Source organism: Populus alba, chromosome 18, assembly GCF_005239225.2.
Source record: "Populus alba chromosome 18, ASM523922v2, whole genome shotgun sequence".
NCBI lineage: Eukaryota > Viridiplantae > Streptophyta > Magnoliopsida > Malpighiales > Salicaceae > Populus > Populus alba.
Window position 1 is genome coordinate 1,611,292 of NC_133301.1, and position 19,547 is coordinate 1,630,838.

At 29.9% G+C, this 19,547-nt stretch overlaps 3 protein-coding genes across 3 annotated transcripts; 1 reads left to right on the forward strand and 2 right to left on the reverse strand.

The window, feature by feature from the left end:
* Positions 1–93: 93 nt before the first annotated feature.
* On the reverse strand, positions 94–1,653 carry LOC118051120 (probable WRKY transcription factor 40). The gene is made up of 4 exons (XM_035061673.2): positions 1,453–1,653; positions 955–1,224; positions 720–836; positions 94–540 (listed from the first exon to the last, which is right to left on the reverse strand). The coding sequence occupies exons 1-4, from the start codon at positions 1,480–1,482 to the stop codon at positions 139–141; spliced, it is 819 nt and encodes a 272-aa protein (XP_034917564.1). The 5' UTR covers positions 1,483–1,653; the 3' UTR covers positions 94–138.
* A 9,958-nt stretch (positions 1,654–11,611) lies between these two features.
* LOC118051291 (uncharacterized) lies at positions 11,612–13,871 on the forward strand. The gene is made up of 4 exons (XM_035061918.1): positions 11,612–13,118; positions 13,259–13,516; positions 13,608–13,714; positions 13,800–13,871. Exons 1-4 carry the CDS (start codon positions 11,612–11,614, stop codon positions 13,869–13,871), a joined length of 1,944 nt encoding a protein of 647 aa, XP_034917809.1.
* A 3,565-nt stretch (positions 13,872–17,436) lies between these two features.
* LOC118051119 (probable WRKY transcription factor 40) lies at positions 17,437–19,224 on the reverse strand. The gene is made up of 5 exons (XM_035061672.2): positions 18,975–19,224; positions 18,743–18,805; positions 18,302–18,640; positions 18,059–18,175; positions 17,437–17,929 (listed from the first exon to the last, which is right to left on the reverse strand). Exons 1-5 carry the CDS (start codon positions 19,053–19,055, stop codon positions 17,588–17,590), a joined length of 942 nt encoding a protein of 313 aa, XP_034917563.1. The 5' UTR covers positions 19,056–19,224; the 3' UTR covers positions 17,437–17,587.
* Positions 19,225–19,547: the final 323 nt, after the last annotated feature.

A 19,547-nucleotide genomic window follows, 5' to 3' on the forward strand; every position in this document is an offset into this window, starting at 1 on the left:
TTTTATAATTTTTTGAATTTTTTTGTTATATTCATTTTTTTATATATATATATATCGGGAGCGTAAGAACACAAGCAAATACAAACGTAGCCAAGAGAGAAAGATCATAAACTTTTCATAAATAAGACAATAATTATTTCACAGCATTCTTGACGCAGACAGGTCACTCATTGAACTTGCAACAGCCGCAGCTAAAGCTACAGAGAAGTTAGGATCTTTAGTTAAAGATGCCACATATTCTTCAATGTAGTTCTTGCTGTGGTTATTATTAATCTTGTCGCAGTCTTCCATGGATCTTTTAGAAGGTTTTTCCTTCTGTTGATTAATACTGGGACTTGAAAGAGTAAGATCAAGAGCTATAGATGGTTGAAGAGGAGGAATTTCGATTGGACACTTGAGGACATGATTAGTTATGGAATTTTTTGATGATGAGCTATTTGGAGAACATAAATATTGTCCATGTGAGCCATTGGGTTCGTGGTTGTGTTCTCCATCGTAAGTTGCAACAAGAACTGAATCATCGTCTACACATCTCTGGACCTGAAAACCAAGCATAAATCAAAGAAGACAGGTGTTATCACATGCTCAGTACTGTTTTTGATTGCACACATGAACCTTGAAGTTGCCCTTTGAAAGCTCTCTCTCGAGATAAACCTCAGGATACTATTTACAGATGTTTTTTTTGACTGGTTTTCAGAAGAAAACTCGAGCAGACGTACCTTCTTCTTGACGGGGCAATTAGGAGCCATGGAACACCTGAAGTAAGCTCGAGGTGATGGGTTGTCCTTAGTAACCTTCTGGCCATACTTTCTCCATTGATATCCATCTTTCACAATCTAAATTCACATTTGTGAAAGAGCTTTTTATTATCATATGTAAGATCTTGGAATCTTCAACTCAAAAACTTCATGTACAAATCATGTATATATCAAACTGATGACTAGAGGAACTTACCAGGCTCTTGTCATTGGAGTGACTTCTCACCAAGATTCTCGATGCCTTGGTTATGGGAACTTCAAATCTTGCTCTCTTGTTCGAGTCAAGGATTTCATGACAAGCTTGATCTCCCTCCGTTAAGTTGCTTGCTGCCTTTTGCTGATGTTCTTCAGTTTCTTGAATCTCTGCTTGAAGAATGCTGAATCTTCTGGTCATAACTTCAAGCATAAATCTAAGTTTTTCATTCTCTTTCTGCCTGTGTTCCAACTCGAATTGAAGAGCTTCCACCTGAGTAAGATAACATCTACTGCTTGAGAAACATCAACTTCATTTTTCAGCAAGAACCCTAAATCAATATGTACGAACTTTTATCTATTTCCTGCTCCTTATTTCATTATATGCTAACGTTTTTCTTTGCCCCCCTCCCCCCCCCTCTATACTCTTCTCCAAGAAGTAGTAGTAGTATTCACACACACACACACACACACACACACACACAACTAGAAGAAAACATACCTTTTCTTTGCAAGAGGGAAAGACATCCATGGTTTGTGAGCTTAAGAATATCAAGATAGCTTCAATACTATACAGTATGGATGAAAAATGTTGCCAGGAGTGTTATTAGAAAAAGCAAATAGGAGACGTGTAAGCCCTTATTTATAAGTGAATGTTGACCTCTCGTGCATAGAGGTTAGAATTTTTTGTTTGGACGACGTTTCGTTCACACAGCCTGCAAGGATGACCATAAGTAGGTGGCTGCTCTGTCTTAAGAAATTAAATTATAGAAAAAGATTGATAATTTGGTCTTAAATTGTGCTGACTAGCGAAGGGCGAATTTGTTGAAATCAATCCACGTGTTGGAAAAAAATAGCTAGCTAGATACATGAGCTTGTATTTATCAAATGAATCCTTGGACTAGAGTGAGAAAATCAAACGTAAGATCTATGACATAAGCTTGTTTAGGTAAGTCTAGACTATGGTTACTTTACTTTGGTTCTCCTATTTTCTTTTTTCCTTGGGTCCAATAACGTGTAAGAGGTCACTACCAAGTGCCAAAGACTCGAGTCTCCTTCCCTGTTTTCGAAGGACTGTGGTTCTCTATTTTTTTTTTTTTTTTTTTTATTTTAATCATTTGTTTTCCTTTCCTTTCTAATCTACATGGTGAGGAAATTTGTGCCTAGAAGCATTACCGGTCTGTATGGTAATTAAAAAATATATAAAAATACGAAAGAATAAAAGAGAAATTAAACGGAGAGAAATAAGGGATTTTTCTCTCTTTTTTTTTTGGTTTAAGAGAAAAGAAAAGAATTTTTAGAGGATACAATGAGAAGAATTATGTTAATTTTTTCAATTCCTTCTCTTTCATTCCAATTTAAAAGAAAAAAAAATATGGGTGTAGAAAATAAAATTCAAAAGATTTATTTTCCCTCTTTTCCCTTTTTTTAGTATTCAAACAAAGGAAAACGGCTTGATCCCCTTCACATTAACTTAATTTTCCATTTATCTTTCTCAAAAACACACTATACAAATAACGACAGAATTAGGAATTTAAATATGAGGATATTGATATAAAATACACTAAAATACATTTGAAATTAAGATGAAAGTAAAAAAGTATGATTATAGAATAATAAACAACTTTTTTCTTTCCGGAGGGGAAAATGCATCTTTTATATGAAATAATACTTAAACTCAGGGGTATATTTATTAAAAAATAATTGAATTAATATATATATATTATATATATGAGGATATTGTTAGTAAAGTTTTTTATAAAACAATTCCGATGAAAGGTGGTAGCGTTTGATTACTATTTTAGGATAGAAGGACATAAACAATGAAAACAGAATCATGAAGAGTAGGATTCATGTTTGACTGAAGAGACAAAAACATAAAAATAAATATGTTTTTGGGATAATTTTAAAGTGAATTTCTATACTTCTAAAACAAGAGATATAAAAGGTGATATGTTTTTAGAAACAATATTTATTATTTTATTATTTTGAAATATCCTTGTAAAAAAACTCTAAATTTCAAAATTATCTAACTAAGACATGAAATGATAAAAATAATAATTATTATAGTTTTAAAACTCAACTCAAAGGTCGATTTTGGGAAAAACCCAGGTCACTTGTTGAGGCCCAAGTCACAGGTAAGATTGACTCGAGTAAGCTTAAGAATAAAAATAATTAATATCATAGTTTTAAAATCTAATTTTATGGTCGACTTAGGGCAAGCACTACTAGAAAATTAATAAATACAAACGAAAATACCGAGGGAATTACCGTGGGGAAAAAAAATTAAAACAAAGCAAAAAAAAATGACGACGTGTCATTTTTTACCAACGGAATTACCGACGGAATTAATCCTTCGGTAATTACGTCGGTAAATCCGTTGGTAAACTGTGAACACTGTTCATCATGTCAATTACAAATGGAATTACTGACGGAATTTTCCGTCGGTATTTTCCAGAGAGCTCCAGAACTGTTCATCTTCCAATTGCACTGTTAATTGTTTTACTTTACGGACAAAATCATCGACGGATTGAAAATTCATCAGTGTGTTTTGGCGGTTTTCTAAAAAAATTCAATTGATTTAAAATTTTCATTTAAATATTACAGATGGAATCACCGACGGATTGAAAAATCATCGATAATTTTTGGCGGTTTCTGAAAACTTTTTACAAAATTGAAAATTTAAATTAAATATTACCGACGGAATAATTAAAAAATATTAATATTCAATTATCCGTCGGTAAATCCGTCGGTAACGCGCCCCAATAAAAAACCTGAATCCGCTTATTTCACAAGAGACAGACTCATTATTTCTTTTTTTTCTTCTACTGCTTCTACTTCTTCTTCTTCTTCTTCTTCTTCTTCTTCTTCTTCTTCACTATATGTAAAAAACATCAATATCTATTTCTTTCTCTTCTTTTCTCTCCTCATCTCCTTCTCTTTTCCTCCATGCTCGGGTATGTCTTCTTCTTCTTTCTTCTTTTATCCTCTTAGTTTTTTTTAATTAATATGCTTCACGAATTTTTTTTTCCTTAGCTTCACTTGCAAGTATATTAAGGTAAGATTTTTCTTTTTTTTTATTTTTTCATGATTTTTTTCACTATATTTGTTTTTTATTTAATTTTAATTGATTTTGTTTATAATATTATTACCGACGGATTTACCGACGGAAATTCTCCGTCGGTGATGTCGTCAGTAAATTAATTACCGATGGAATATGTGTCTTACGCCGACGGAAAAATTCCGTCGGTAAAACTGTTAAATCTTGTAGTGAAGATCCAGGTTACGAGTAGAGTTGATCGTTGAGCCGGGTCAACATAAAAATAAAAATAATTATTATCATAATTTTAAAACTTGACTTGGTGCAAGGTCCCGGTCAAATGTAAAGAAGGTCAACATAAAATAAAAGTAGTTATTATCATAGTTTTAAAACTTGATTCAAATTTTCCTTTTCCTTTTCAAATGGGATCATGAATTTAGGAGAATGCAAACAATTTTCTATTCATACCTTTGTTCTTTAGTCAATTAGAAAATCAACGAAAATTTGGGCTTCATATGATGTGGTTACCCTCTTAATTTGTCTAATTTAAGCATTGATTTTTTTTCAATGTTCAATCTCCATTATTTAAATGTGAATATTCTGATTCCATGTCATTGTTTCAATAAAAAAATTGAACTTGAAATCCTTTAGAAAGATGAGATATAAAAGCAAATTAAACTCGATGCTATGCCAGTTCTTAATTAATAGCAAATGTAATCATAGTCTAAGCCAACAAAGGACTAATCAATTGACTATGGAGTGACCTAGATAAGATTTTCCACCAAAAAGGCTTGAAGTAACTAAAAGTTAGTACTGGTTTCCCTTCGAATCAACAAAACAAACTGAAATAGAAAAATGTGAACACATAAAATTGAGTAAAGTTGAAGGTTAAGACATGCAAACTTTACAAGTCGGTAGTGTTTGATTTTTATTTCGTAATAAAATAGACGAAGATAGAGTGTAAATGTTTTTTTTTTAATGTTTTCCCGAGTATAAATTTTTTTTTTTAAAAAATTATTTTATATTTTTGTGTTGAATTTTTCAATTAAAAATGTTTAGTATCTATGTTTTGAAACATCAATGATCAAGCATAATCTAAAAAACATACGGTCCAAGTTAAAATAGAATTAAATTGATTTTTCCACATGGTAGGCGCATTTGAGAGAGAATATTCTAACAAATGTGGTTCATTTTCAAAACCAGGAAACTCAAGATCTCTAAACCAACAAATCTTTGATTAATTTCTTTACATGACGGCTAAGACAGCCTGTTTCAATGATGTCTGAATAATTCTGCTAATGCAAACAGAATCTTTGGACAAACGAGACTGCTTGATAATAATCTGGTCCAACGAGGAATATAATTTTCATTAGACTATTCCATCAAATTCGACTGAGGAAACCACACGTGAGGGGGAGGAAGAAATTTTGCTAAAAAACAATATATTTTCAACAAGACAAATAGTGATGAGCAAATGAAAGTAAGGTAGCAATTGAAATCACCGCCACTAAACCTAGATTGGCTCGGTGATTGACTCAGGAAATAATTAATCAAACTTTTAATCTAGATCAAGTGTTAAAAAACATTAACTTAAAATTGATTTAGTTTAGCCCGGTGAATTAATTTGCGACTCAATTAATTTGGTTAAAACTTACTTTGCAAACTACATTGTTTCAATTTTTTTTTTAATTTTTATTGATTAATATGATAATAAAAATAAATACTTGTAAATATTGAATACTGATTAATTAATATTGAAATGTTTGTTTCAAATTGAAATAAATTTATAAAAAACAAACTAAAATAAATTATGATAAATAATTAAAAATCAATAAAGTGTCGAATAATATGTATAGTTGAAAAGGAAAGTAAAAGAGAGAAAAGTTCGAAAAAAATAAAATTGTGAACAGTAAAGCAGCATTAATTTTTCCAATGTTTTAATAGAGTATAACTTGTATGTGAACACGTTTTCGATTTTCCAAGAGGAAAAGCTTTTTCCACATTCACAAACTGAACATATTTTATGCATTTTATATATACAATAAAAGCTGGAAAATGAAGTTGTTGTCGACAGTGCTCTTCTCTTTCATGAGTCACACAAGAATATTTGCGTGAATTTGGACACGACAACTACTAGAAAAGGGACCAGCCAAGGCGGGCTGGAAGGTGTGAAAAAGAAATTCGAATGTAGAATTTAGAAAGGAAAAAGAGAAAACGAGAAAAAAATAAAACATTTCATCTATGTTCCAAATTCTAAGATATATAATTAAAATATTATTTAGTGTTTGGGATAGTACTATGCTAGAGAGCCGCAAACACTTTTGTTTTTAGAAAATTTATGATTTGAATCATAGACTAGACCATGTCAAATAAATTAGTTTTATTTTAATTAGATGAGAAAAAAATTGGGCAATGATAATAAATGAAACTAAACTTAAAAAAATATGATCTAGATAATTTGATTTTGTTTTCAAAAGAAGAAAAACAATACAATATGAATTTCAGCTAATTAAATATGGAATAGGGAAGCTACGTAAAAGAGGGACAAAAAAACATCAATTTTGATTTTTTACGCGAAACAAAAAATTGAATTACATTGAACAAAATTGATTTTTGAGAACTACATTGAAAAAAATTACCATAAATTTGGATTAAAGGATAAAATAGAAAACAAATAAAAATTATACAAAAGTTTTTTTAAAAAATCATAAATAAAAAGAACAAGACCAAACTGGAGAAAAACAATACACCACAAATTTAAATTGAAGAAAAAAAAAATGAAAATAAACAAAACTTTTACAAAATGGTTAAGAGCGAAAATTAAAAATCAAAATAATAAAAATCCAAGTTAAAATATCAATAACTAAAAGGACAATTCTAAAATATTAAATGGGCAGCATGTTTTTCAAAGGAGGAAGAGAAAAAAAAAAAAACCTCATTATTGCCTCGCTTCACCCTACCATTGTTGCAACGCTTCACCCACTAGAAAGAAGATGTCATGGCAAATCCATTTATACAACATGGAGGATTTTTTAAGCATTGGGGGGGGGGGGCGCTGCATTCATTGCTACAAGGCTGTAAATACCTTCCACATGTTGGCACGTGTGATGAACACCCCAGCCTCTTTTTAAGTTTTAATAATATTTTATATTTATTAAATAACTAAATTACCCTTGACCAACTTGAAAATAGCGGAAAAACTATAATGAAAAGATAAAAAAAACCTTTAAATGCAAGCATTAAAATTTTTAATATAAAGAATGCATAATTCATTTTATTGTATGTAAATAAGTGAAAAGACTAAAGAGCCCCTAAATAACATAAGTAAATTGTTTTCTTTTTAAGAGTAAATTAATAATTTTACTGTATATTTAAAAATAAAAAAAAGATAATTCTAATCTCTATTAATATAATAATGACTAATTGACATATAAAAGATATATATATATATATAAAACCTTTACACCAAGGCCATTGGATTTTCGTAAGAAAGGCAAAACAATATTATATACTATAGAAGTGAATAGTAAACCGAGTCTATAATAAATTTGCCTTACCCTTTATTTATCTTTTAATATTTTGAGAAGGGAAAAACAATATTTACACTGTAGCAATGAATAGTAAATTGAACCAACTTTTTTTTTTTTTTTTTTTTTTTAAATATTTTGGAGGAGGACAAAATGATATTTATATTACAGCAATAAATAATAAACTGAGTCTATATACACAATTAATTGACCTTCCCCTTTAAATTCTTTTTATACATGTTCAAACTCTTCATAATATATATTTTTGCTAAATATTATTATTTGGATTGGTCCTCTTATTATTAATATTATTACTTTTTGTTTTCCCATAAAATGTTCACCAAATTTGAATATATATCTGTAGTCAAAATATGGTGGGCCTAACTGGCAAGGATAAGACAAGAACCTTGAAATATAATAAAAATCAAAATTAAAAAAGAAAAGGCCTATTCAAGGTACATGTAAAAGTCTTCCTTTTATACTTTTCGAGTCAATGCTAATTTGAAGTCAAGCACTTATTAATTAGAAGCCCAATCCATGCACGAAACCATCCCCTACCTACACCACAATCTTGACCATTGTTTCAGTCTTTTATTTTTATCATTACCTGCCCACCAAAATGGTGCACCTACTTTGTTCACAAACCTGGCTCACGGTCCGATTCAATGAACCAAGGTTGCGGTAATGAGTCAATTCACGAGTCAATAAGTTGACCCGATTCAACTATTTTTGTTTTTTAATTCTTATTTATAACAATATCGTTTTGACCAAGTTGCTTGGATCAAGAATTGACCCACTAATTTATTTGTAAAAAAAATCGATTTTGTTTAATCTCTATTATGAATAAGATTTCAAAATATGTGTACAATCAAGCAGTATTATCTTTTTATTTTTTGTTCTTGAGTTTTATAGCCTGCTACAAGTCATGTATTAAATTGATGTTTTTATTTTTTGGTCATTTTTTTTCTCCCCCAAGAGGAGGCAATGTCATAGGGCTTAAATTGTTTTATAGTTACTAAGAATATTGAATTGGATCCAGCTCTTAAGCTAAGGTCCAACCAGGCCGTACACCCATGGTCCAAATTAATCATGCAAGAAGAGCTGATGGAGTCTTGTTACTTCAAAATTAATCTTAAATTAACCCATGGTCCAATTGTATGAGCCTATATATATATATATATATAGACTATAGAGGTTATGAATAAAAATCTTGTATGATTTAGAAATAATTTAAACTTAACTCTAAGAAAAAAAATCTATTGTTCTATTTTTTTTTTTTAACTTTTTGAAAGAATTTATCTTATAAATCCACTACATTAATCATAAAACATGCTAAAAAATGTATCATTTATACACAAACGGATTCCAAAATTCCTCTTACCCTCCAAACCCTCAAATAAAAAAGAAAATTAATCATAAAAGTTGTGTCTTGAAAGACTTGGTTCAATGGTCAAGGAATATTATTTATCCAAGCAATTATTTGAGAGTATGGAGATGATATCTTTCGTTGTCCACACATTTCAATCCCTTCATCCTCATCTTACCTAGATGATGATAATTATTAATTATTCCTTCTTATCATCTAGGAAAAAATAAATATATCATTATCATCCCAAGTATAATTGCGAGACTTTATTGTACAAGAATGATAGAAATTAAGAGGATGTTTGATAATGTGATAGCGTTTATTTTTCAAATTTATTTTTGACATTGGTATATTAAAATGATTTTAAAATACTAAAAATAATTAATTTGAAGTAAAGAAAAAAAATTAAAAAAATTTATTTTTTTAAAAAAATACTTTTAAAACACAAAAATAAACCGTTGGTTGGGTCCATTTTTTTTGGAGTGGGTTGCGATTGTTTTTTAAAGTGCTTTTCATTCGAAATTATATCAAAATAATATATATATATATATATATATATATATTTTAAAAATTATTTTTGATATTAATATATTAAAATAATATAAAAACACTTCAAAAATATTAATTAATTTTTTTTAAAATATAAAAACAAACAAAAAAACAATTATATTCCAACATATTGACAAACATAATATAGGGAACATGGAAGCCCTATTGGCAAAGTATTTGCGTGGTCATTGAATCTCATAACCTCTCTCCAAGAAATTACATGTTTAAATATATTTTTAATTAAAAATATTTTAAAATAATATATATATATATATTTTTAATTTTTAATATTAATGTGTCAAAAACATAAAACATATTTTTTAAAAATATTAATCTTAAAATAAAAAATTATTGAAGAAACCAGTACGGTAACGAAAGGAAACGTGCGAGAAGGGGCATGAAGTAGACAGGAGCCTAGAAGACTGGGTAAACTGGAACGGTCATGGGTGCCCACGCTTTTTACGCGTAGTGTCGTGATGGCCACAATAGACACCACGTCACCACCACCTGTCACTGTCTGCTTATTGTACTACTAACCTCTCTTCGTACTATCATAAGACCACTTTTAATTTGTTTGTTACTTTGCTTCTTTTTATGCCGTGGCAAGGGGTGCATTCAGTAGTGTTACTCAATTCCACGTCACCTAGGGAGTTGAATCAACTTCCAACCTAGGTTGAATTTTAAACTAAGTTAGGTGGGATGTGACTCGGGGTTATTGATATTATCGAAATTGGACTTTATTTTTTTTAAAAAAATAATAATATTAGTTTTTTTTTTTTAAAAAAAAAATTCTTGAAATAATATTATTTTAAATTGATTCAACTTGACCTTGATTAACTAATCTAACTTGAATTTTGAACCAGGTTATAAGTTAGGTCGAGTTTTGACAAATTTGATAATAAACAAACAAGTTGTCACTTAAATATATGTTTTTTATTGTGATGTGTAGTGCTTTTTAATTAAGAATATATTAAAATAATATAATAGCATCATATTAAAACCATTAAAAAATACATAAAAACTTCAATTTAGAGTATGTTTGTATCGCGTAAAATATTTTAATTAGCTTAATTTTTAAAATTCAATCTAAAAATTAGAAAATAAAAAAAATTATAAGAAATATGTTAAATCTTAACTACAAATGATTAAGAGGTAGGGATTGAATGATAACAAAAAAATATGTATATATGATCAGTGGCGGAGCCACAGTGGGTCAAAAGGGGGCAATTGCCCCTTAGCCTTAGTTTTTTTTTTTTTTTTCTTTTTAATGAATTATTGCTACAGCTACGGAAAGTAAGGAAAGTTACAGTTACGGGGGCTAATGTGATTGTTACAGTTACGGAAAGTGTGTGTATATATATATATATATATATATAATTACAGCTCCCCAATATTTTTTTTTATATATATAATTATAATTTACAGCTCACTAATTTTCCCTCTTTCACTTTTGTTTATTTATCTTCTCCTTCTCCAGTAGGGTTTTTTTTTTCAGCCGCCGTTCCTACCTCTCCTAGTCTCCTGTATACAAATTTATCATCAATTAAGCTGTTTGACCTTTTGCTTTATACTTTAGGTAAATTTTCTTCATCTTTTCTATTTATTTTATTGTCTAATTTTAGTTTTATTCTTTTATAATTAGTTATTAAAAATATTAGGGTTTATGATAATTTATGGGTTTTGTTATGAATATGTTCTCTATAAATATTTAAATCTGGTAATTTAATCAATTAAGTGTTTCTTTTCTTATTATAAAAAAATAAATTAATATTCATGCAAAACCACTATTCTTGACATCTCTTACATTGATAGAGTAGTTTATTGAAATTTAATATTTTCACATGATTTATTTGTAAGTAAAATATCAAGACAGAAAACATGTTTTTCAAGTATTGTTCCTCTTACACATACACTAAGCATTGTTCCTTAATTAAATGTTTAGAAATAATTAAGTATAATTTAATCAACATACTTATTATATGCATTTATATACGAATTGAAATAGGTTTTGATTTTGATAAATTGACATGTATTTTGTTATTAATTTCATATGAAAGATTTAGAATTATTGTGTAATTCAATTGACTTTTGTTTAATAGTGAATTATTGTGTACTTGTGTTAATTATTATGTAGACACTAATGATGATAAAAAATCCAGCAGGTTCATATTAAATTAACATGTCATTGGACAAGTATTTCAAGCGTAAATCCCTTGAGGATGAGGAGTCAATCAAAGCTTCAAGTCATGTAACTCAATCAAGTTCAAAGAAAAGTCATATTGAAATCAACCCCGACACTCTTCTTGCTGACCCTGGCTTAAGAAGACCAATTTATGAGTACCATATAAATGATAGGGATGCAATCCGAAGAGCTTATCTACAAAAAGGTCCTTGTCAACCTTCACACTATGATTTTCCTCAAAAACAATTTGGGAATATATCAACACTACGACGCTTTAATCCGGCTTGGTTTGGTGCATACCCAACATGGTTAGAGTACAGTATAGCCAAAGATGCTGCTTTTTGCTTGTATTGTTACCTCTTCAAGTTAAAAGGGGGTGTTGATTCGTTTGTGGGTGATGGGTTTTCAAATTGGAAAAAAAGGGAAAGATTTGATCTTCATATTGGAAAGTCTAATAGTAGTCACAATGCAGCTCGGATAAAATGTGAGAATTTGATGAATGAAAAACAAAGTATCATGTCTTTGTTGTCTGAGCAGACAGTAAAGAGTCAAAGTGATTATCGAACTCGATCAAATGCTTCAATAGAGTGTGCTCGTTTTTTGTTGCACCAAGGACTTCCATTTCGTGGCCATGATGAATGTGAATGTTCAAGCAACCAAGGAAATTATCTAGAGCTCTTGCATTTCCTTTCCAGAAACAATGAAGCTATTAAAAGAGTTACTTTCAGTGAAGCTCCTAAACATAACAAATTGACTTCTCCAGATATTCAAAAAGACATTACTCAAGCTACTGCAGAGGAGATTACAAATGTGATTATCAAAGATCTAGGTGAGTCATTATTTTCAATTTTAATTGATGAGTCACGTGACATATCAATCAAGGAACAAATGACAGTTGTTATACGATATGTAGACAACAATGGACATATAATTGAACGTTTTCTTGGCATTCAACATGTGTCAGATACAACTGCTAGTTCACTTAAGGCAGCTATTGAAGCTTTGTTTTCTAAGCATGGGTTAAGTATATCAAGATTGCGTGGTCAAGGATATGATGGAGCTAGTAACATGCGAGGTGAATTCAATGGCTTGAAAGCACTTATTCTAAATAGCAATCCAAGTGCATATTATGTACATTGTTTTGCTCATAGACTTCAATTGACTCTTGTGGCTGTTACGAAGAAGCATAATGAAGTTGGAGATGTCTTCAATTTTATTTCTAGCATTATAAACATAGTTGGAGCATCATGTAAAAGGATGGAGGTGGTTAGAGAAAAACAATATGCTAGAATTATTGAAGGACTTGAAAATGGGGAAATTTCTAGTGGACGAGGCTTGAATCAAGAAACTTCTCTTAGAAGGTATGGTGATACTCGTTGGGGCTCCCACTATATTACAATTATTCGTTTACTTGCAATGTTTTCATCAGTTCTTGATGTGCTTGAGATTATAAGGGAGGATGGGATGAACTCAGAACAGAGAACGGAAGCGATTGTTTTAACAGGTATTATGGAATCATTTAATTTTGTGTTCATGCTTCATTGTTTGAGAAGGATACTAGCAGTTACTAATGAGTTATCACAAGCATTACAAAGAAAAGATCAAGACATAGAAAATGCTATGAGTTTATTGAAAACATCAAAGAACGATTCAAATTGATGAGAGAGAATGATTGGGAATCTTTACTGGAAGAAGTGTCATCTTTTTGCATCAAACATGATATTGATATTCTAAACATGGATGATGAGTACAAGCTTCGTGGGCGTTCAAGGCGAAAATCTCAAGGGATTACAAACTTACACCATTTTCGTTATGAATTGTTTAACAATATCATTGACATACAACTTACTGAATTGGATGATCGTTTTTACCGAGACGAGTATGGAGTTACTTCTTTGTGTGGCATGTTTAAGCCCAAATGACTCTTTCTCTACTTTCAACAAAGAAAAGCTTATTCGTCTTGCTCTTTTTTATCCTAGTGAATTCTCTATAGTGGACCTTATGGTACTTGGTGACCAACTTGATACGTATATTATTGATCTACGTGGTGATGATGAGTTCTCTGGTATTGAAGGTATTGCTAGTCTTGCAGAGAAAATGGTAAAAACAAAAAAGAATTTGATATTTCCATTGGTATATATGCTTATCAAATTGTCATTACTTCTACCAGTTCCAACTGCTACAGTGGAGAGAGTTTTTTCTGCTATGCATATTGTCAAGAGTAGATTGCGGAACAAGATGGGAGATAAGTGGATGAATGATAGTTTGGTTGTATACATTGAGAAAGATATCTTCAATAAGATTGATAATGAAGCTATTATGAAGCGGTTTCAAAATATGAAAACTCGAAGAGAACAATTATAATTTAAGTTTTTTCATTTTAAAAGTATTTTTGTATTAATTTTACTTGATATGAATTAATATATATGTTTTGAATTGATTTTTAATACATGTCTATATAATATAGTATTTGTTAATAATTTGCCCCCTCAATTAAAAATCTCTGGCTCCGCCACTGTATATGATAAAATCATTATCTTGCATTTTCAACTATGTTAGTTTTTTTTACTTTGTACTAGTGCAAATATTTTATTTTATACATGATTGATTTAATTATTTATGTTATTATTAAATATATTTGAAGAAATGATTTAATGACTGATTAAATCATAATTTAATTATATTATATTTTTATCAATAAATTATAATTTTTATGTTGAATAAAATTTATTTCTAACATGATTTTGATGAATGAAGAATTTGCCGTTTTAGTTAATTAAAGAAATATTAATGCTTATTATAAACTAAAGTAAAAATAATAATCTCTATTTATTATTTTAAATATTGCAAGTTTGGTGATAACATATATTAAGGATAAAATATATTTTTTATATTTTGTTCCTTCATCAACCAAAATATAATATAGAAAAATTTATTTTGTCTTGTATACTATTATTAAATACAGCTACATTTCTATTTCTACTGTGCCATTTATTTTCGCTATCTCTATTTGTTTCTTTAAATAATAACCAAACACTATTTTTATAATTAGTTATTATACATAAAACTAATTCTACTTCGCTCTTTAAAAACCAAATGATTGAACTCAGGGGGTAAAATAGTATTTCCACATTTTATTACATAATGTAATTACACCAATACCCTCAAAAAAAAAACACAACTAATGTCTAAGGGGTATTTTTGGATTTTTATATTTTTTATACAGTGTAATTACTAAATAGCTCTTGAAGTCAACTTTGTTTTGCCTAAGGTCAAGGGGTATTTTTGAATTTTTTGACCTTATTTTTTTTTTTTTGCAATTATTGTGTGGGAATAAGGGTGTTTTGGTCTTTTGATAAATAAAAAAAAATCATTAGCGTGTGTAGAGCATGGGCCAATAAATAGGAGGCGTTCACACCTTTCTAGAGATGTGTTCGATGCCTTTTGTTGGTTGATCGTTGGTCACTACCTTTTAAGGTGGTGTCCAAAGCCTCGCGTGCCCCTTTATACAGTGGCCAGTAGCGTGTCATCTTACGGGTCACAATGAAGCTTCGACTATAATTTTTCTCTTCTCTCTTTCTCTCTCCTCCATTTTAAAAGGTGTACTAGCCTTGAAATATTGCAAAGTGGTCCTCAGTCTCTACAGCGTAGCGTGAACAAAAAAATCTAGTATATTCTATTCATTGTTACATCTTGAAATCACTTAAATAGATGTTAGTTGGTTGAAATTCTATTTTTAATGACTCTCTAACTTATCTCCTTTGTTTTGTGACCTTTGAATTATTTCAATGGATTATCTCATAGTTTCCAAAACTCTAAACAATCTTTCTGTAATATATTTTTTAAACATACATTCATTTATTTAATAACATCATTAATAACTTAAAATAAATGGTATATCCCTTGAAATCAAATCACACATAGATTGAAGATAAAACAAACAAGCTATTTTTGCCTTTAATTTTCATCATATAAGAAGATTATATTAGTTGTCACTACTAGAAAATTGAAAAATATAAATGAAAACAATTATGTCGGTAAGTTGCAATGACTTTACTGACACTATTCCATTATTATGTCCCTCAGTGTCTCAGTATATACTAATGAAAATTGTCTATTGGTGTATACCGAAGGAATTATAGTGAGAAAAGAATAATAAAAAAAAATGACGTGTCATTTTATAGATGATATTATTGACGAGATAAAGTCGTTGCTAATATCCGTCCCTAAATCCATAGATAAGATTTAAGTTATGACATGACAAGCAAACCCCTCTTCAATTTCCTCCTCCTCTTCTCTGAAAATAACAACAAACTTTCATATTTTATCACAAATCACACTCACATCACCACACATCCAGCCACCCAAACACTTAATGTATCAACATCTTTGTTTTGATTCAATTTTTTAGGATTTCTCACATCAATTAATCAAAACTATCCATTTTTTATTCTAACTTATTTTTAAAATATTATTTTTTATGGTATTTTAATGTAGTATATGTAGTTTATTTGTGTGTTTACTTGTTTTATAACTTTATTTCTTTAGAAATTTGTTGTATAAATATATGATTTGTACATGTTAGAGTTGGTATGAGATTTAAAAAAAAATTATATTTTTTGTAATTTGATTTTGATTTCATGACTTGGGTGTTTTGTAATGAACTAAATAATAACTTTTTTTAATAGGTACGTTTCATCTTTTTTCAATTTTATTGTTAAATTGATAATTTCAATAAATGTGGAGAAATTTGATTTTTTGTAGAAAATTAATAATGATTTAAGGGTACTATTAAAATAGATTGAATAAGTTTGAGTTAAACCAATGTTAGCTAATTTATTTAGTTCACATAATTAATGAATACATGTTGTCATCAATATTCTATATAAGTTTGATATAGATAATGTGGATGATTATTTTTGGATGTATAGAGTTTTCAGCCGAAGGGTGTACATGATGGATTATTGTAATGGGATTAAGGGTTTTATTAATTACACACTATCTAATCAAAGAAATATTAGTGAAGGTGGTATTGGATATCCATGTAAGGGTATATATATATATATGCATCTTTTATAAAAATGATTAATGGAAAAATACTTGTATTGATTTGTACATAGAGAACTATATGTTCCTTACGAGATCATGATAGAAAGGATAATTGAGTCAACATCTAATTTTATCAATGTGCATAAAGTTATAGATGATAATAGTAATCCTTATAAGTATAGTTATGAATGTATAGTTATGAATGTATAGTTATGAATGTGATGAGAATAAATCAAGGTTATAGAAATGAATGTTCAATCGTAGGTGAAGAATCAAATGTAGACGCAACTAGGTTTTTTTTTTTCTTCTTATATATCTTTTGAAAGACTGCAACAAACCATTATAGGATGAGTGTACAAATCATAGTAAATTATTGATCGTTGCATATGTGTTAACTATCAAATTAGATCACAGGTTGAGTGAGGTCGGTTACGACAAAATCATTTAATGAGCGAGGAGCACTTTATTTAAAAGAAATAGGCTGAAAAAGAACTTCTATACTATTAAATCTATGATAAAATTCCTTAACCTACGATACTATAAAATTAACATTTATCTAAACTTTTACATGCTATCCTACCTTGAAAATGAATATTTTACTGAGTGCATATCATTTGACCGAGCTTTTACCCTTTAGAAAATAAATAATCCACGAAGACTGCCTGTACTAACTTTCTTTTTCTGTTATATATGATATAAGTGATTATTCCTGTTTCAAAGTAATAGAGAAGAAGTAAATATAGAAATTAGTCATTTTGCAAACTAAAGAAGAATTAAATAAAATCTTATGATTTATTTATTTTTTTCATATTAATTATAAGTTTCAAACTCATATGATATATGTACGTACATCGATCGATGATCACTCACATATATATAAAATTTCAAAGTAATATATAAAATCCTAATTTTTTTGAAGTAATTTCACCATTTCTCAATCCGAGTCTGGTTGTATCTCCCAGAGATAGCAGCTGCTAGTGCAGCTGTAAAATTTGGATCTCTTGTCAAAGAAGACGCCATTTGTTGGACCAAAATTTGTTGAAGTGCAGGCACTTCCATTTCTTGAACAGGCTTTGTTCCAACTTGGATCAAATCAAGGGTCACATTAGGGGCTGGACTTCTGATCAGTGATTGTGTGGGAATTGGACCAAAATTAGAACCGTGGCTCGAGCCTAGTGATGGTTCATGTTGAGAGTGGCTAGCGTGGTTGTGCTCTCCTTCATAAGTTGCTACCAAAACAGAAGGGTCTTCAGCACTTCTTTGGACCTGAAAAAACCAGGTAAAATCTCTCGTAAGAAATCTCAAATATCCCTCTAATTATGAGCAATAATCATAATAGAAAGAAAATTGAAGAGGAGGTGAAAGCACTGTACTGTGTTAATTATATATAATTACCTTCTTCTTGACGGGGCAACTTGGGGCAAATGAGCACTTGAAGTAAGCCCTAGGGGAAGGATTGTCTCTGGTCACCTTTTGGCCATATTTTCTCCATTGATATCCATCCTTCACAACCTAAACATAAACCAAGTTTATTCATATTAGAAGGAAAGCTAATTAAAGCCCTAATAGACATCTTGATTTTTACACAAAATTAACCACATCATTAGCAACAAGATGTTGATTGATCAAGGAACTTACCAAGCTTGAATCGGATTCACTAGTCCTAAAATAAGTCCTTGAAATCTTTGATTTCAGACTCTCCTTTGGCCTTTTACTTGACTCTTCATCAATAGAACTGCTCTCTGCATTTCCCCCACTTATTCCATTAATCACCATGCTATAATCTTCACTCTCAGCCTTTCTCTTCCGTGATGATACTGGTGTACCGAGTTCTTTTACAGAATTCTTGCTCACCAAATCAGCTAGATGTTTTTGCAAACCCATATAGTTATCGCATACAACACCAAGCATCTCTGTCAACTTCTTGTTCTCACTACTTATCCGAGTCAACTCTTCAACAAGAACACCAACACCATCCTGAGAATGATAAAAAAAAAGTTTCTGATTAAGTATACTTGCTAGGAGGATGGAAGATCAGAAGACAGGAATCCAGAAGCAAAAGTGATAGAAACTACTGACCTCATTTTTAACTTGTAATTTCTGTTCAACCCTAGGAGAATATCCCTCGAATTTTTTGATTTTCTGATTCAAAACAGAGTGATAAATCCTTTTAGCGCATATATACACATGACAATTATATATCAAGACCAAGAAAAACAGGGAAAGATCGAAGAACTGAGAGCTGAATATCCAATATGGATATCCTTTAAATATATATACTGTATTTAAAAGAAGAAGAAGAACAACTCACCTGAACTGGAGTGCTTTCATTGACATGCTTGAAGGGATTGATGTTGAGATCAAGAGAAGTGTTCACCCATGATGAGTCCATTGATGAATTAGTAATGAATCTCTCTCTTGAAGAAGCTAGCTCTAAGTATATCTATACAAAACTTAGTGCAGGAGAAATTAGAATTCGACACAAGATAACTAGCTAGCTAGCAAGCTAGCTGGCAAGCGAGTGTGGTGTGAATTTGGTCAAGTGAATGAGAGAAACACGCAAGAATGATCAAATATTTATAGAAAAAGTTGGCTTGTCAATCGATGGCTTGGATTGTAAAGAAAGTTCCAGGAAGAAGCAGGTGATAAACAAGGAGACAAAAAAGTGGGAAAGTCATGGTTTTCGTCCTCACAAGTTGAATATATTTTTGAATTCTTTTGTGGCATGTCGACGTCAAGGACTGTGGCCCAGGTAATGAATTGAAGAAGCCAATTCAACTTCGAATTTTTCTGAAATTCTCTTTTGAAAGTGTTTTTTAAAATATTTTTTATTTAAAAAATTATATTAATAATATTTTTTTATTTTTTAAAAATTATTTTTGAG

Excerpts from the sequence above, each read along its gene's own strand:
- LOC118051120 (XM_035061673.2), bottom strand. The coding sequence starts at position 1,482 with ATGGATGTCTTTCCCTCTTGCAAAGAAAAG. Across the intron at positions 1,225-1,452 it reads TTCCCTCTTGCAAAGAAAAG|GTGGAAGCTCTTCAATTCGA; the intron begins GTATGTTTTCTT and ends TATCTTACTCAG. Across the intron at positions 541-719 it reads ATTGCCCCGTCAAGAAGAAG|GTCCAGAGATGTGTAGACGA; the intron begins GTACGTCTGCTC and ends CTTGGTTTTCAG.
- LOC118051291 (XM_035061918.1), top strand. The coding sequence starts at position 11,612 with ATGTCATTGGACAAGTATTTCAAGCGTAAATCCCTTGAGGATGAGGAG. Across the intron at positions 13,119-13,258 it reads GGAAGCGATTGTTTTAACAG|AACGATTCAAATTGATGAGA; the intron begins GTATTATGGAAT and ends AAAACATCAAAG. Across the intron at positions 13,715-13,799 it reads CTAGTCTTGCAGAGAAAATG|TGGAGAGAGTTTTTTCTGCT; the intron begins GTAAAAACAAAA and ends CAACTGCTACAG.
- LOC118051119 (XM_035061672.2), bottom strand. The coding sequence starts at position 19,055 with ATGGACTCATCATGGGTGAACACTTCTCTTGATCTCAACATCAATCCC. Across the intron at positions 18,176-18,301 it reads GTGAATCCGATTCAAGCTTG|GTTGTGAAGGATGGATATCA; the intron begins GTAAGTTCCTTG and ends GTTTATGTTTAG. Across the intron at positions 17,930-18,058 it reads GTTGCCCCGTCAAGAAGAAG|GTCCAAAGAAGTGCTGAAGA; the intron begins GTAATTATATAT and ends TGGTTTTTTCAG.